The sequence below is a fragment of the Dermacentor silvarum genome, unplaced genomic scaffold (assembly GCF_013339745.2).
Source record: "Dermacentor silvarum isolate Dsil-2018 unplaced genomic scaffold, BIME_Dsil_1.4 Seq479, whole genome shotgun sequence".
Classification (NCBI taxonomy): Eukaryota; Metazoa; Arthropoda; class Arachnida; order Ixodida; family Ixodidae; genus Dermacentor; species Dermacentor silvarum.
This window is the reverse complement of record NW_023606300.1, coordinates 287,062-302,618: the sequence shown is the minus strand read 5'-3', so window position 1 is coordinate 302,618 and position 15,557 is coordinate 287,062. Positions and strand designations below refer to the sequence as shown.

General features: G+C 44.4%; 1 protein-coding gene across 1 annotated transcript in view; it reads right to left on the bottom strand.

The window, feature by feature from the left end:
* Positions 1 to 347: 347 nt before the first annotated feature.
* The window catches only part of LOC119435135 (presenilins-associated rhomboid-like protein, mitochondrial), a 64,450-nt gene continuing 49,240 nt past the window's right edge, over positions 348 to 15,557 (bottom strand). The window contains exons 8-9 of the mRNA XM_049659715.1: positions 12,149 to 12,246; positions 348 to 578 (exon numbers count right to left, since the gene is read on the bottom strand). Of these exons, the coding sequence (XP_049515672.1) occupies positions 485 to 578; positions 12,149 to 12,246 (192 nt within the window). The 3' untranslated portion in view covers positions 348 to 484. The remainder of the gene's footprint in view (positions 579 to 12,148; positions 12,247 to 15,557) is intronic.

Here is a 15,557-nt window from a genome sequence, read left to right as displayed (position 1 = left end):
CACCACGGCACCTTACGCTGGCGGCATGGGACGGAGTTCCACTGGGGATGATAGCATGTTTTAGCTAGGTCTAGATAAAACTTTGACCTTTTGATAAAATTCCGATTTCTTTATGCACGCACGATAACATTCATTTGCACAACAATGTAAAACCGTCGCTACTCTCTTTCGCGATGTCGGGTTCATGTGGTTGCTCCACGCCGCAACACAACAGCACGACAGGGTGCCTGTCGCGTCGCTTGTCGCTGGCGCTTGAATATCACGTGCATGTGGTTAGGCCTTAAAAACCAAGAACGCTGAACCCTAATCATGTGTTACCTGCAATATACTATGCAACGAGTCAGAGCTTACGTACACCACAAATATACTCCATTTTTATTCGTGCTTGTAAAATGTAGCTCAATCGTAAAGTGTCCACAGACTATACTGTAACCCAGGAAGCAGAGTGACCCTGCAACACCGAACAGTGCCTTCACCCGGGTCGTCATCCACGACCCCAGCCTTCGCGCAGCTGGTGCCACGTCTTCAGGATAGGCTCCCTGCGCTTCCACATCTCCTGGCCATACAGCACGTAGCCCCTGCAATGGTGTGTGGGCACGTCGGGCTTTAAACAGCGAAAACACGGACTCTTGCAGTAAAAGACATCGGAAGCCTTCTATTACTTTTTCATTGTGATAGAAGGCTTCAAAATGCGAAAGCTCGTCAACTTGTCATTTGTGTCGTGGAGGCATGCAGACGCCTGCTCACAGAGGGCATACACACAGGACCCTGATATGCAGTCACACGCACACATGAATCGGGTGGCCTCATCTCCATCATCCAATCTTAAACCGATTTTCTTGGGCATGGAAGAGGTCACAAAAATGTTTGAACAATTAGATAGTCCTAAAAAAACGCAAACAAATTTCGACTGTAAAATCAATTTAGCCGTTCCTCACAATGCTAGCAGCGGAATATTCGTTCACAGAATTTTGCTCTAGCTTGCGCTTCTCTGTAATACGATCTACTTGAAAGTTTGTCATGATCCGAGGCTGCGGGTGAGTATCGTGTATGCCCATAGCGCAGACCAATGTACCATTTTTGCTGGTTAGGCGTGACCAGCACCACACCATCACCGATGAAAGTGGTGGTTTGGTGCCAAGTCGACAAAACTCTTTGCAGCAGCTGCACGCATGCTGAAAACCAAGGAGCCCCCTCGACAACGAAGTTGACGGCAAGGAAACAGCTTGAACTGCAGCAAGTTTGTTTGTGGCAGCCATCCCATTGGACCACAAATATCTGTTGGATATCCAGTTTAGATCCGAACGTCCTAGACCTACACTGGCCATTCAGCGGACGTACATGGGACTCCTTTTTTGGCATTAAAGAAAGTTCCTTTTATTTTGTTCCTGTGGAGGTCCTCTGGATGTTCCACTTTGAATGCGTTAAACGTCCTGTGTGCGTTATCCTGTGGTCATCCTTTGAATGTAGGAATCTTTTCTACAAATAACGTACATCAGTGCGACTATTTTTCATTAGAATTTCAACGATGATATGCTGTGAACATATTGCTAACATCGATCGTGCGACTATTTTTCATTAGAATTTCAACGCTGATGCTGTGAACATATTGCTAACATCGTATGTGCGTGGGCATGGTGCTTAACTATTAAGTGGACTTCTATGGGCAGAAGAACAAAATTATTAAGTCAAATAATTCTTCCAGAACTAAAGTTTCCTCTCGATCTGTCCTGAGCGAAACGAAAACAATTATGAACCCAAATCACCAGCTAATGAACATTACGTGGATACCGTTTTATCATTTTTGGCCAAATTACATAATGACAATTGCTGAGGGCATACAGCAGCCTGCCTCCAAGCCAAGCCCTCTGAATAAAACTAAACGATAGCCATATTTGCCGAGCCAGCCAGTCGGCAAGGATGTCCGCGCTACAGTGTACTAGAATCTTCTAGTTCACTATATATACGCGCCACGAGCGCGCGCACGCGTCGTCAATTGTTTTCTTGATTTTTTTTCTTTTTGTGCTTCCGCTGGCGTCATGACATTCGCGGTGCTGCTCACCGCGAGCAATGCCGCGATTACAAAGAGCGAACTGAGAGGGCAAGCAGCGAGCGAGGAGGGTGACAACCCGACTAGCACCTCGCCACCTGCGTACCGCTCGCCCCTCGTTGTGCGCCTCGCACTGCTCACAGCCTCGCGTTGATCCCGCCGCCATACAGAAGGCACATGGCGCCTTTATGTGCAGCTTTGTAGCTGTGGTAGTAGTTTTGCTGCTGGTACGTTGGCGTCGTAACAGGTGTTCTGGGTGCCGTTCGGTGGCATGCGAAGAGCTCTCCTGCGAAGATGTGAATATTCATTTGTCAACTTCGATTTTCTTTGAAATGGGAGGTACCGCCATTCGGCGTGTTAGGAAGCGCTTGGTATTTCCGTTTGCCTTTGTCTCGCGCTATCTGGCGCCGCCTGCATTACGCGTTTCGACGCGAAGTGTGTTGCGTCCTCTAGGACTGTACGTCTCCGAAAAGGCGTCTTGAGAGACGAAGAAATCGTTGGCGCTTGTTGAGTGCGCAAGCGAGCACCCGCTGGAGGATGAACGTCCACAAGAACCGCCAAAGCATGTAGCCGGAGTTTCCCGCGATGTTCCGAGCGAAACTGCATGACGCTGTCATTTGCGATGCAGTGGACTGCGGCGGGTATCGGCGTCCCGATTTCGCAATGAATCTTTATTATTCCTCTTGAGTGCATTGTGCCAATTGCTTGAATTATTCCGCGAGTTTGCTTCAATTGATATGCCAGATGAGGTCCACGCTACAGCAACTGCAAACACGACTCATTTGTGGCCAACTACTACTAATTTTGCACAAGTCTGACTTGGCATGTGCTTTTTCATAGCAGCATTGCCTCCAAATATGCACTTGAGAAAGAGTAGTCCGGCAGTAGGGAGCAATTTATGTCAATTTGTTTGGTACATACCGCACACAAATCAGGGTAAACAAATGTACTATCAATTCAATATCTATGCAAATGTTGAGTGCTGATGGAGATATCTGAGATTTCCTTAGCTATGTGACATTCAGTACATCTGTTACATGAGTACAGATGAAAACAATTTGTCCTGTAGCCTTTACAAGAGCATTGTGGTTTGTCAATGCTTGCTATTGAAGAAAATCTAGTTACTACACTAACTATATGTGGGTTGATTTCAGCTGCTGCAACACAGTTTCCCCAAGGAAGCACAACAAATGTTGAAGATGCCATCAAATCATGGCTCAGACATGCACCGGAAAGGGCATCAGGCACCCTCAAACACAAGCCTGCAACATCTGTTGAGGACTCAAATAAACGTACGTTTTGAATGGAACTATTAATGCAATTTTCTTCATCTGCTTCTCAAAGTAAAAGAGCAACCTTCAACTCTGAGCATTTTGTGCCCCGGTGCAAGTCTTTCGGTGCCTCGAATTTAAAATAATCTCTTTATTGTTCTTTGGACATGTTTTTTCTGTGGAAGTGGGGACAGTTCAAAGTACAGGTGATAGCTGGTGTGAACCTCCTGCCCGGCCTGCAGCCTTGTTCGCAGAATTTTTTTGCCTTGGTCAGGTGATAGTGTATGTATGTCTTGCTGGAGAGAATTTTAATATCTACTATATATAGGATTGTAATAAGGTGGGGGTACACAGGGAATTGGGAGGGGTGTGTGCCAAGTAATTAGCAGCATTGGCAGCATGGCCTTGAATGCAGTGTACTATCGACCAAAAATATTTACAGACCAAGATCTGACAAAAGGCTGATAACTCGGCAGCCTCAAAACGGAGCCTGGTATTCCCATTTCCAGCTTCTACTTGTATATGCAAACATTGTGATGTACGGTTTTACTGGATTTTAAGGTCTGCTCAGATATTCAGCGTTTTCTGAGATCCCGTGGTCTGTAAACCTTTTTGGTCAATAGTACGTGGATGTACCTTGCAGCTGGGACTTGCATTGTAATTATGTGCATCACTTCACAGGCTTTCATTACCTTGTGAACCTTTTGGAGTTCTTAACGGCCATGAATGAGTGATGCTTTTAGTGCTAACTCATAGAAGCAGATGCAACACGACCAAGAGCAAAGGAATAACATGTGATAGTGCAGTTTGTTTTCCTGAATGTTGTATGCTGACAGCTAGTAAAAATGGATTTCTTTCTTGCCTTCCCATCAGATGCTGAATGAGTACCCTCCTTGCCCGCTGCACTCCAATCCCATGCCAGTGCCATGGCATTCGTGTGCCCGATTACAACAGCTACCAAGTAGCTAAATAGTACCTTCACAGCAGCATTGTTACTTTGTCTTCTTATTTTAGCATTGTCTTTTTCCAATTCTTTTCTACTGATGCTGTTACTGTAACATCTAAAAGCAGTGGAAAACTCAACTATTTATGACTTTTTTAATTCAAAGATTGTCTTTTCTAGGTATAAAGAGATGAACTACCTAATATTTAAGTAATATATTTTGTAAATGTAAGTTACATAAATTTCATGTCTAAAAATTTGTACAAACTGTTCTTTTTCTGAATTCAAGTTTTCTTTAGAGCGAGTGTACAATTTCAGTCACAAATAAAATTTTAAGATAGTATGCTTTAGGGGCAGCTCTAAGTAGTTTAATTTTTTCCTAAGCTACCATTTTGTGTAATGTACCAAAAATAATATTTGGCCCTTTTTAATTTTGAGTTAAAGGGCAACTCCGGCGATTTTTCGATGTCGACGGATGTCGATGAAATTCGCTGGGTCTGTTCCTCTGAATACCTCCATCATGTCCTAAAAAAAGAGGCTTGAGAGTTCCACAGATTTTTTACAAATGATTTAATTTATTGCCTCGAGCACCCTACCTTACCCCCTCCTCAGTTATAAGCCACCTTGTGTATGACGTCAGGAATGGTCCACGCGGAGCATGCCGGGATCATGCAGACGACAGCGACGAGAGTGTGCAGGAGTCGACGATCGTGAGCTAGCGCTTGGCGGGAGATGTTGCTGTCGCGAGATTGCATTCCCTGTGGACGGGCAAGTGATGCGGGGTGGCAAGCGGTGTTGCATTGTTGGCTGCACGACTTCAGCCCTCGCCATTCGCAACACAGTTTGAGCCGATGCCGATCGCGTTCAGCCGAGGTTAAGCCTATCGCAGTGGCCGAGTTCGTGCGTCTGCTGCTGGCGGACCAGACCCACTGATATGAAGCTAATTAAGCTATTAGGATGAGGAAAGCTGCTTCTATAGTTCAGTTTTGACCATACGGATTTGAAAAAAAAACCATTCCTTATTTCGTACAGTGCACACGCAAAAAGCTAGAAGCGACAACACGACGCGCAATCAACATCCGTATACGTTGCCGTTCTCGAATGCGGCCAGTCGCACTCGCCGGCGCTTCCATAAATGAAATGTGACTACGCAAATCCATGGGTGTATTATTACCTATTGTTATGCTGACTCATTATTTAGCTTACGAGGTGCACTGTTTGCCTCGTATCCCAAATGGGCAGCAATTAAGCGGAGGCCCCTTCGATACAGCATGCGTAAACAACCGTCTCGTTCAACTGCCAACGATTTCATACTTCATGACATCGGCGTTTCCGCGAGAAAACTATACATTCTCTAAATGAACGATCATACGCGCGATGTCCCAATCTATGTCTACTTTACGGAACACTAATTGTGTGCATGAAGAGAATACGAAGAATGATAAGCAGGCTGCACAACGCTTTCCTACTACGGTCTCCCGCTCGCTGTTTCCGAAGGTGTGTGGTCGCACGTATCAGCGCGACCCAGAGATGTAACGGTGCTTACATGCACAAAATCTACGTGTTTTGATATTGTTATCAATATGTTCTGACATTAATTGATGTCACCGATGAGCGCTATCTCAAGCGAACGACGTACGAGTGGTCGCTGTACCTGCCGATGTAAACAAATGCACAGGTCGGTGCTTTGGACTGTAAGCGGCGTCCTTGTGGGATACAAATGCGGAAAGTCGTGCTCCACATCTTACAGTGAGCATGCGAAGCGGTTCCCTGAGAGGGGTAAAACACCTAAAATAGCAAGCAGCACGTATATCAGTGGTTAGGACTACCCTTGGTCTTCATGTCGCAGCGCGATATGTTGCGCATGGGTGCTGGCTCTAGTGGTGGAGGACGGCGATTCGTGGCTATTGAATTCTTCTGACTCATAACTGTCACTGTTTGACAGAACCGAATAGGTGGTGCAGCTAACATGCAATGTCACCCGAAGGTCCCCGAAGCTCCGGCGCGGTCACGAATAAGCTGAGCGTCTGCTCGTCGCCGGTTTCGTTCACCCCGCGGGCAATACCGGCATGCGTTGCGCGCCTTCCCCGCCGGGGTACATTCGTGACGTCACATGCAGAGGTTCGCTCGACTGCTTGCTCAGGTTTCGGTTTCGTTTTCGCGCTTTTTTGCTTATTTAAAATTATTTTCGAATTTGCGGAACAATTCTCCTATCAGGTGCGTCACAGGAGGGTCTCGGGAACCTAAATATTTTATTAGCTCGACATGGTCAAAAAATCGCCGGAGCTGCCCTTTAAGGGAAGAAAAATAATTTTTTTATGCAAACGTTTTTCACTAAAAGCAGAGTGTCTATCTATAACAAAAATGTATGTCTTACAACAATGCACATAACAGCCAAATTTTGGCAGCGTTTTTCTTAACACCTGGATTTGCGCCATTCAATTAAGTTTAAGCTGCCCTCATAAGCTGAAAAATCTTCTTTTACCTAAAATATTGCAGGATTGCATTCCATTTCTTTAGACCTAGTAAAAACAGAATGTTTTCAAAAGAATTGTAAAGAACTTCACATCTCTTCCACATGGTACATTGCTGTGGATTGACCCTAATCATCCAGCATTGCTGCACTTTTGCTGTTTATGCAGTCAATTTTTGCTGTTATTGGTGAGTAATTATTCTGTCCGTTCTTTGCTATGTAACCAGCTCAACTTCATTGCTATCACTCTGCAGATAACTTTTAGTGCATATGTGTCCTAAGTTCTTGTGATTAGTGCTTCTTGCCACAACAGATGACTATTTTTTTCTGCTTCAGAGTTCTAGTCAGAGTTAAACCGGGTTCTGATTTGTATGCTTTCTTTTTCTTATGTTAAGCAATGTGTCCAGTCAGTGCTCATTATCCAGGAAACACGTTTAGGTTTTTGATACCGATTCATTTCTTGGAGCTTTTAGTTTACTTTTTCAGCTGTGACTAGTCAGTAGTGTTAGTAGCCTATAGCACAAACAAAACAGGTCATTGTTTTGTTTATGCTACAGGCTACAAATTCAGGTACTAATTTCTCTTTTTTATATGTGCTAAGCAATGTGTCTGATCAATGCTCATTATCCAGGAAGCGTTTTCATGTGCTTGATAACATTTATTTCTTTGGGCTTTCAGCTTTATTATTCACCTACGGCAGGTTCTGATCTGTAGCAGTTCTAGTCATAACAGGTGACATTGTTCATGCTAGAAATGTATTATCATTTTGTAATGGGCAAATTAAGATACTAATTTGTATGTTTCTCTTTTTTGTGTATTAAGCCACACAATGTGCCTTGTCAGTGCTCATTATTAAGGAAACATTCACATTTTCGATAATAGCATACCGTGAAAAACCCGTGTATAATACGAGTTTTTTTTTCTAAATTTTACCATGCAAAATTTCTGCCTCATGTTATATGTGGATCCCAAAGTTTTAGCGTAAAATTTGCAGTTTCGGGTTCGTTTTTGCTCACTGCTATCATCATCAAGACTCGTAGTGGAGTATGCGTCATCTTGCGCTGTCGTCGGTAGGCTGCTGCTGCTTTCAACGCGCGAAATTTTGACCACGCTGAGAATCGGCACGTTCGCTAGTCTATCTCGCACGATGTCGGGACCGTGAAAGTAGTACCCAGCTGCCTTTAAAAGGAAAGTTATTTTAGCTGCCGAAGCCATTGGAAATTGCGCCGCAGGGCAGCACTTTGGCGTCACCGGGGGCAGCGTTCACGGCCGGGATGACATCCCAGCTGCAAAGTTGCAACGGCGGCAGATAAGCGCATTTGGCCTTGGCAACGCCGTCGCTTTGGGTGGCAGTGGCTCCCCTCGCCATCCCTCTCAACTCCCTCGCAGCTCTCCCCCACCTTCAACTGGCACCGCGCGCGCCCACCGCCGCTCCCGTCGGCGCGGCGCCAACTTAGCCCTTTCCCTGAAGTTTCGTTTTCTGCCGTTGTCGGGAAGTTGGCCGAGACGTCGGCTCGTACAGGCATGTTCCGGAGCGACAGTAAAACGGCGACCTTGCTATTTGAGAATGAAATTGCCACCGCGCTTTTTTTTTTTTCGTTTTCTTTTCTCCGCGTGGCGTTGAGGTGTCTATCCTAAGCTTTTGCTCTATGGCGGTGTTGGAGCAATGCCGGTCGGAGGCGCCGCCGCGTGATTTGGAGCACTGCTGAGGGCATTGTCGGTGCGCCGTATGTTCGAATTAACCGTCGCAAATGCTTTCGCGTTCGAATTACCGGACGTTTTCGCCCATAGCAATACACATAAATTTGACGAGACCACAGCGTCAGTTCGAATTAAGCGTGTTCAAGTTAACGAGATTAGATTCTCAATGCTTTCTGTGGGTTTTCCTCGCTCGCATTATATGCGGTGAGTGAGTGAGTGAAATAACTTTATTGAGGTCCAGAGAAGACACAGGGGACACCCCGCACCACCGGCTAGTCCCACGTAGGGACCGGCAAGCCGAGCTTGACGGCCTGATCGCGGGCACACTGGACGGCCAGGGTTTGGTCGTTGAGTTCGGGTGAAAACTTTTTTTCATTATTGCTACCCCCAAATAACACCTCGTATTATATGCGGGTCCGTATTATATGCGGGTTTTTACGGTAATTTCTTGGAGCATTTAGCTTCGTTTTTTTTTCCTGTGACAAAGTCTAGTCACAACAGCTGGTGATTGTTTATGCTACAAATTGAGGTACGAATTTGTGTCTCTTTTTATATGTGTTAAGCAATGTGTGTGATCAATGCTCACTATCCAGGAAGCATGTTCATGTTTGGTATGAGATTCACTTGTGTGGGCTTTCACTTTATTTTTCATTAGGACAGGTTCTGATCAGTAGCAGTTCTAGTCAACAGGTGATTTTGTTGTCAACAGGTGATTTTGATGGACAAATTAAGATACTAATTTGTATGTTTGTTTCTCTTTTTTTATGTGTTAAGTGAAGCAATGTATCCACTCAGTGCTCATTACTTAGGAAATACTTTGTTTCCCGATAAGAGGTTCATTTCTGGGAGCTCTTAGCTTAGTCTTTCACTTGGGAGCTCATTATCAAAAAGCACATTCATTCTCTCCATATAGATTTAATCCTCGGTCGTTCAGCCTGGTTAATTCTTACTCTTTTAGTCTTGTTGTTATTGATGTTCAGTAGCTCCCTCAGCAGTTTTTCAACACACATTTTACTCATGTTGATTAGTGTGCTTAGTGGTGGTTGCCTTTAAGCATTTCTAAAATTGAGTCTTGATGATCCCATCTGCTTTTGTAGTTACTTGCATTGCAATTTTTGTGTTGGCTGTTGGACATTTTCAGTTGTGTTTTGCAGAGTACTAACACTATTGTGATATGTCTCAGTTGAGTAAGTACACATTTAATTGCATTTGCCTTGTATTCTTCTCACCCTGAAAAGTGTTCGGTGCTGTATAGTAGTTTTCTTCTTAGTAATTTCGTTTGCAAATTCCATGTTGATGTCATGTTTTCTGTAAAAAAATGACGTGGTGACCTAATAAGTAGCATGGCCACTTGTGTTGTTTGAGCTGTACCTGTTTATTTTTTTGTTCATCACGTTTATGTATGACAGCTTGAACCAGCATTTTTAGTCATTTTATGTAGGTTTTGTAACAATATTGGCAAACTATATGCACTGCTGTTAGTCTACTCTGATCAAATATTTTGATGTTGTGTTGCAATAAAATATTTTAACAAGATTTGTCCTTGTTGATTATGTATTGAGCTTGTTAATGTGCAGGACATATTAACAAAGCTCTTGCCGTGGTTTGTGAAGTACTATGATTTTAGTGTATGCATGGTATTTTTGCATGGCTGGCTCAGTAGCTGTTATTCTATCACGTAAAGTTTCAGTTTTCCCGAAATACACACAGGCAGCCAGATATGGTTAGTTTATTTCTTTTGCACTGCCTGTACCCTTTGGCAAAAGTTCTCTTCCCAGTTCAGTGCAGTAGACTTGGTCCTTTGCTAAGCCGTGTGGTACAGTGTCATGCTGTGGGCCCCTGCTGATGGAGCACGGCAGGCTGATGACAAGCCTTTCAGTCCTGTGTACACAGGGTAATAAAGCCCCACTACTCGCATTAGTGTGGCTTCTTTCTGTACTCTAGTCAAGGAGATTCATAAATTGCAGGTATAGCTGCACCAAGCTTCACTAAGGATTTAAAAGGAATGTCCCTGTGGAAAATGTGCTTCCAAACGTCCAGTGGACATCCTGCAATTGAAAATATACTCCTTCGGACATCCACTGGTCATATGCTTTACAAATGTTCACGTCTAAACATCCAGTGGACATCCTGCACTTTACAGTGTCCTAAAGGTATACTATTTAGGACATCCACTGGACGTTTCGTATAGGAAAAGCTTATTTTCAAGTATCCTGTGGACATCCGAATATCCGATTTTGATGTACAATGAACGTTTTTTGAATGTGCTTTTTCTTTGCGTCGGACGATCCTACGGACATCTGTAGTACATCATTGGAACTTCTGGGATATCCGACGGATGTCAAAATATCCGTGTGTTGGATGTCCTTTGAACGTTCGCTGGAGATCTGTGGTCCAATGGGATGTTTTCAACATCATGCAGACGTATATATAAGTCTTAAAAATCAACCAACGCAATATGTGATGTTCAAAATATCGACTGCCATGACACATTGGCTCTATACGGAGTAGGCGGGTGGTGCTGTGGGGAAGCCCCAGTAATTGAAGGCAAGAAAAAGAGGTCGCCGATATGTATGCCATAAGCAACAATTAACAACTGCTGTAGGTTTTCATGCAAAGGCTGCACTTCTTTCTATAAAATTTTGGTCTAAACTTCTAGGTAAGGCCCATAACCAATAAAAAGTAAACGTGTATCTGCTTTGATAAACAGATACGCTTGCCACAGCATCAAGTTTAGCTCCATCTGCTGTCTCATTCATTGTCACCAGCACGTAACCACAAAGCCAGAACAGCTGCAGTCTGGTTCACTGCAAACACACTCTTAATAGATGGTCATCAGATAAAGCCGTCATGGGACGTCCGTTCAGACATTGCACAGTGCAAAAAGTTGCAGTATATACAGTAAACGCTAGTTAACTCGAATTCTGATATTTCGAAATATCTGTTAGGTCAAGTTTCTTTCTCGGCCATGGTTTCAACCCATGTGTTTTTCATCTTTCATCTTGAAAAGCTTTAGTGCCTGACTCCACCACATCTCAAAATCTCCACATTGAAAATACCAGGAAAAGGCTACGGGGCAGCATCGCTCGCACTCGCTTTTTACCCGGCGGCAGCTTGGTAGCCGAACCGGATGCCATGCCGGGCCACGCTCCCCGCTTTATACAGAACACAATGTTGCTCCGTTTCGGCGGTTGCTCTAGGACATGCAGTGCGCAAATTGAGAAATGTGTTCGCAAGCAGCTGGATGTAATTTGACCATTTGAACATCTCTGTCTGTGGAAGTTTCTATTTAGTGTCTTGCTATTCCTTCGCAGTGGCAGTGAAATTTCATTATATTGAAATCATGTATAGACACACTTCGTTATATTGAGGTTCAAAATACATGGTGCTTTATGGACAAGAAGTTATAAAAAGTTAAATGCTCCATTATAACGAGAATTTTGCTATATTGAAGTTCATTATATCAAGCTTTATATATGTCGCGGGCACTTTGTCCCGTGTTTTGCATTTGCATTGTATCTCAACCATCAGCTGACGTGTTCATTATTAGAAATTCATCATTCGATACCAGTGCTTCCGACGACGATGGGATAGAAACAGAAATGGTGCGTCATCTTCATGATGATTTCTTTCTGTCGCTGCGTCCTCAGCAGTGCTGCTTTCTGATTATTATCGTGACGATGCCAAAGATTAAGTGTACGAGCACTCACACGCCGAACAAGGTGCCTCCTAAATGGGCCGCATGATCCAGTAGGCGCCACCGCAACAGCATACCAGCCGTGTCAAACACCAACACACCTTTCAATGCCTGCAGACCACACACCAGCAGAGTTAACACAAAAAAATGAACGTGAGGTACACTGTCACAGCACCTATTACAGTATAGAACACTTATAACGTAACCGCTTATAGTGCAGGACCGGATATAGCGCGGTCTTTTCAGACTCTCGTTAATTTTCCCATAGCACTCTATGTATACACGTATCGCTTATAGTGCAGTTGCGGGAAACGAAATACCGGTTACAGTACGGCTGCCTGGGAGTACGGAAGTCAGCGGAGACGGCGAACGCTCCCCTCAATGGGCGCCCCAAGGAGTGCTCGAGGAAGAAAGAGAGACGAAGTGGAGGAGAAGGGCATGTGGTGCGAACGAACAGCCAGTGAGGCTGAAACCAGAATCTTGAGTGCGAGTCCTGAAATATCACGGCGCGCATAGCGAGCGAGGGCCACGAAACTGCCAAGGTCGGCCAACGCTCGCTTCACGATAACGGCAGTAAACGAAACTTCAGAGAGCGGGCGGCGCCAGCACGGCACGGGGAAGGGCGCATGAGGAGACCGTGGAATGCGAGGGAGGAGGGCGGCAGGGAAGCGGTTTTCGTCTCGGCAACTCCGCCGCTTCGGTGGCTCCCCTCGTTCTCCCGCGTACGTCCCTCACTTTCGATTGTCACCGTGCGCGCCCGCCGCCATGCAAGCGCCGCCGCTACAGCCGGCCCGGCGCCAGCTCCCGAAGTTTCATTTTCTGCCGTTATCGGGAAGCGGGCGTTGGCCGGCCTGGGACAGCGCTGCTGCTTCCCTCTGCATCATAGCCGCAGTGTGCAAGGTCAACATGTTACTAGAAAGTAGAGGAAGCATAAAGGAGAAAGAAGAGTTCACTGCCATTTTCTACGCGTGGCTACTGTAGCGTGGCTGAGACGTCGGCACGTACACGCATGTTCCGGCGCAATGCAGAATCGGCGACCTTGCCATTTGAGAGAGGGTGAAATTTCCGCCGCATTTCTTTTTTCTTTCTTTTTTTGTTTTGTTCGCGCGCGGCATTGAGGGGTCTCACCTAAGCTTTTACTCTATGGCGGTGCCGGTGCAATGCCGGTCGGAGCCGCATGCGTGATTTGGTTTGAATAAACGAGATTCGACTGTAAATTGAATGCAAACATTCTAGCAGCATTCCTCGACTGTCGCATACGCGTGGCGGCTCGGTGCACATGTTTTGCATATGTGCGGGCCTTGAAAATTGTTGCTTTGGTTATAGTGCGGTACGGCTTATAGTGCGGATATTCGCGACTCCGGCGACTTACGTTATAAGCGGTCTACACTGTACTAATGGGAAGCTCTGCTTTAGGAATACATGGGAACAGAGAAATAATTCTGTATGGCATCCTCTGAAATGATTCTCATGACATGTGTTGACCTTAAAAGATATGCTAAATCTACTGACCCTAGGGTGCAGACTTTTTTTATTTACCTAGGTCTTAAAATTTTTGACCATGAAACCAAAATTGGAAGGCTTTCAAAAAAAGAAGAATAAAGCATCAAGTTTAGAGCTCTGCTACTAGGCAATAAAAATCAATATCACTATCCTGTACACTGCATATAATTGGCACATTTAAAGCAGACAAAAGTGACATAATTATACATCTCTCTGAAACATATCACTAATTTGTGAGCAGGACCTTTGCAAAACTTGAGTACATGATGCACAATTTCGTATAAGCTATAAGACCAATACTACTATGTGCCGGCTTGCTAAGTTCGCTTGGAAAAGGAGGTTGCCACCCACTGTAGTTTTCTGTGTCGTTGCTTGTGCTGCTCTGTTTCACATTTTAGGAGCGAAAAAGCAACACCCGTCACATGTTTGTTATGGCTTCAAGGCACGTCAAAGAACGATTCTCTCGCGTGCCAGGATGCTCAAATATACCTGCAAAAGCTTGCCGGCAACACGGTTCTACTCATTCTCTGCGAGACCTCCAATTAGCGGGAGCAATGCCATGAATTAATCACCGCTGTTCCACGGGAACTTTTTTGTTCTCACACTTTCTTTTGTCATCCTGGTGTTTGTTGCACTCCATCATGTTTACATGGGTAAGTGACGGAGTTAATCACAGCCTACCCCTGTTTTGGTTCGGTTTGTCTGCAGTGAAGCATGCGGGTTAGAGACATTTTGCTTAGGTTGTAAATGTCACTTGCCCCTTCTTTACCATGTTGCTCTATAGCTAGAGTATACGACGGTACGAGTGCATCGCGTTGTTTGTTAAAGCTGTTGAGGCTTGCGAAGACTGATTTTGTTGGTTTTATGCAGCCTGTTAAGTTGTTGCAACAGCTGTGACGCAGTTCATGTTTTTACATCTATTTTATGCGTGGCTTCGTGCATGCTGAACTGTTGCTAGTTGCTTCATATAGCACTGTCGTTGATTTATTTAAGTACGAAGTTTTCACCTCGCCTTGTCTGTAAGGGGCTTAAATCGTGTTGTGTTTTATGGATTGATTACAGGCAAGTGCTTCTTAAACAGTTTTACTGTATTTACTCGCATAATGAATGCACCCCCCACTTTTGCAATCAAGAACTGTGTTTTTCTTTTCCTCGCATAATGAAAGCACCATGAACTTGCTGCCATGAAGTAGGAGACACATGGTATGATTCGGCATCTGATATGGCATCTGGCTGGTCCGACTGTATCGGACGCTAAATTGTAACGTGTCTCCAAATTTTATTGCGGTAGCAATTAAGTTGGAGATACACAGTCGAGTACATTGAAAAAAGGGCCATGAAAAAGCTCAGTTATCTAAGGAGGAGGATTGGAAATGCCACGCCGGACATAAAACTTTTAGCATACAAGACATTTATTAGACCATCGTTAGAATACGCAGCTGTAGATGGGATCCCTTTACTGCGTTCAACATAAAAAAACTAGAAAGGGTTCAAAAAAAATCTATCCGATTTGTCTTTAATCGTTATAGCTGGCAGACGTCACCCTCACTCCTCTTGCAAAGTGCAGTGCGCTTTTGTCACTGTAAGAAAGTCATAGATTTTATAAATCGCACTGATACGTTCAAAAATTCTTTTTTTCCAAGAATAATCCGTGAATGGAATTCTTTATCAGATGATGTTGTAGGATGTGAAACAGTTGATTTATTTATAAATGCACTGAGGAACTGATCCTGATTTTTGTTCCTGTAGTGAAATTGTATAATGACGCATTTCATCATAAAAAATGCTATGTTTTTCTCTGTGTGCAGTTACGTTTCATTTTTTTTCGCTATGTCTTTGTGATGTTATATGTTGCAACTTTTTGTCATTGAAAATTATGTATGCCCACTCCTGCTTAAGGCCTGGTACCCAGGCTAGCA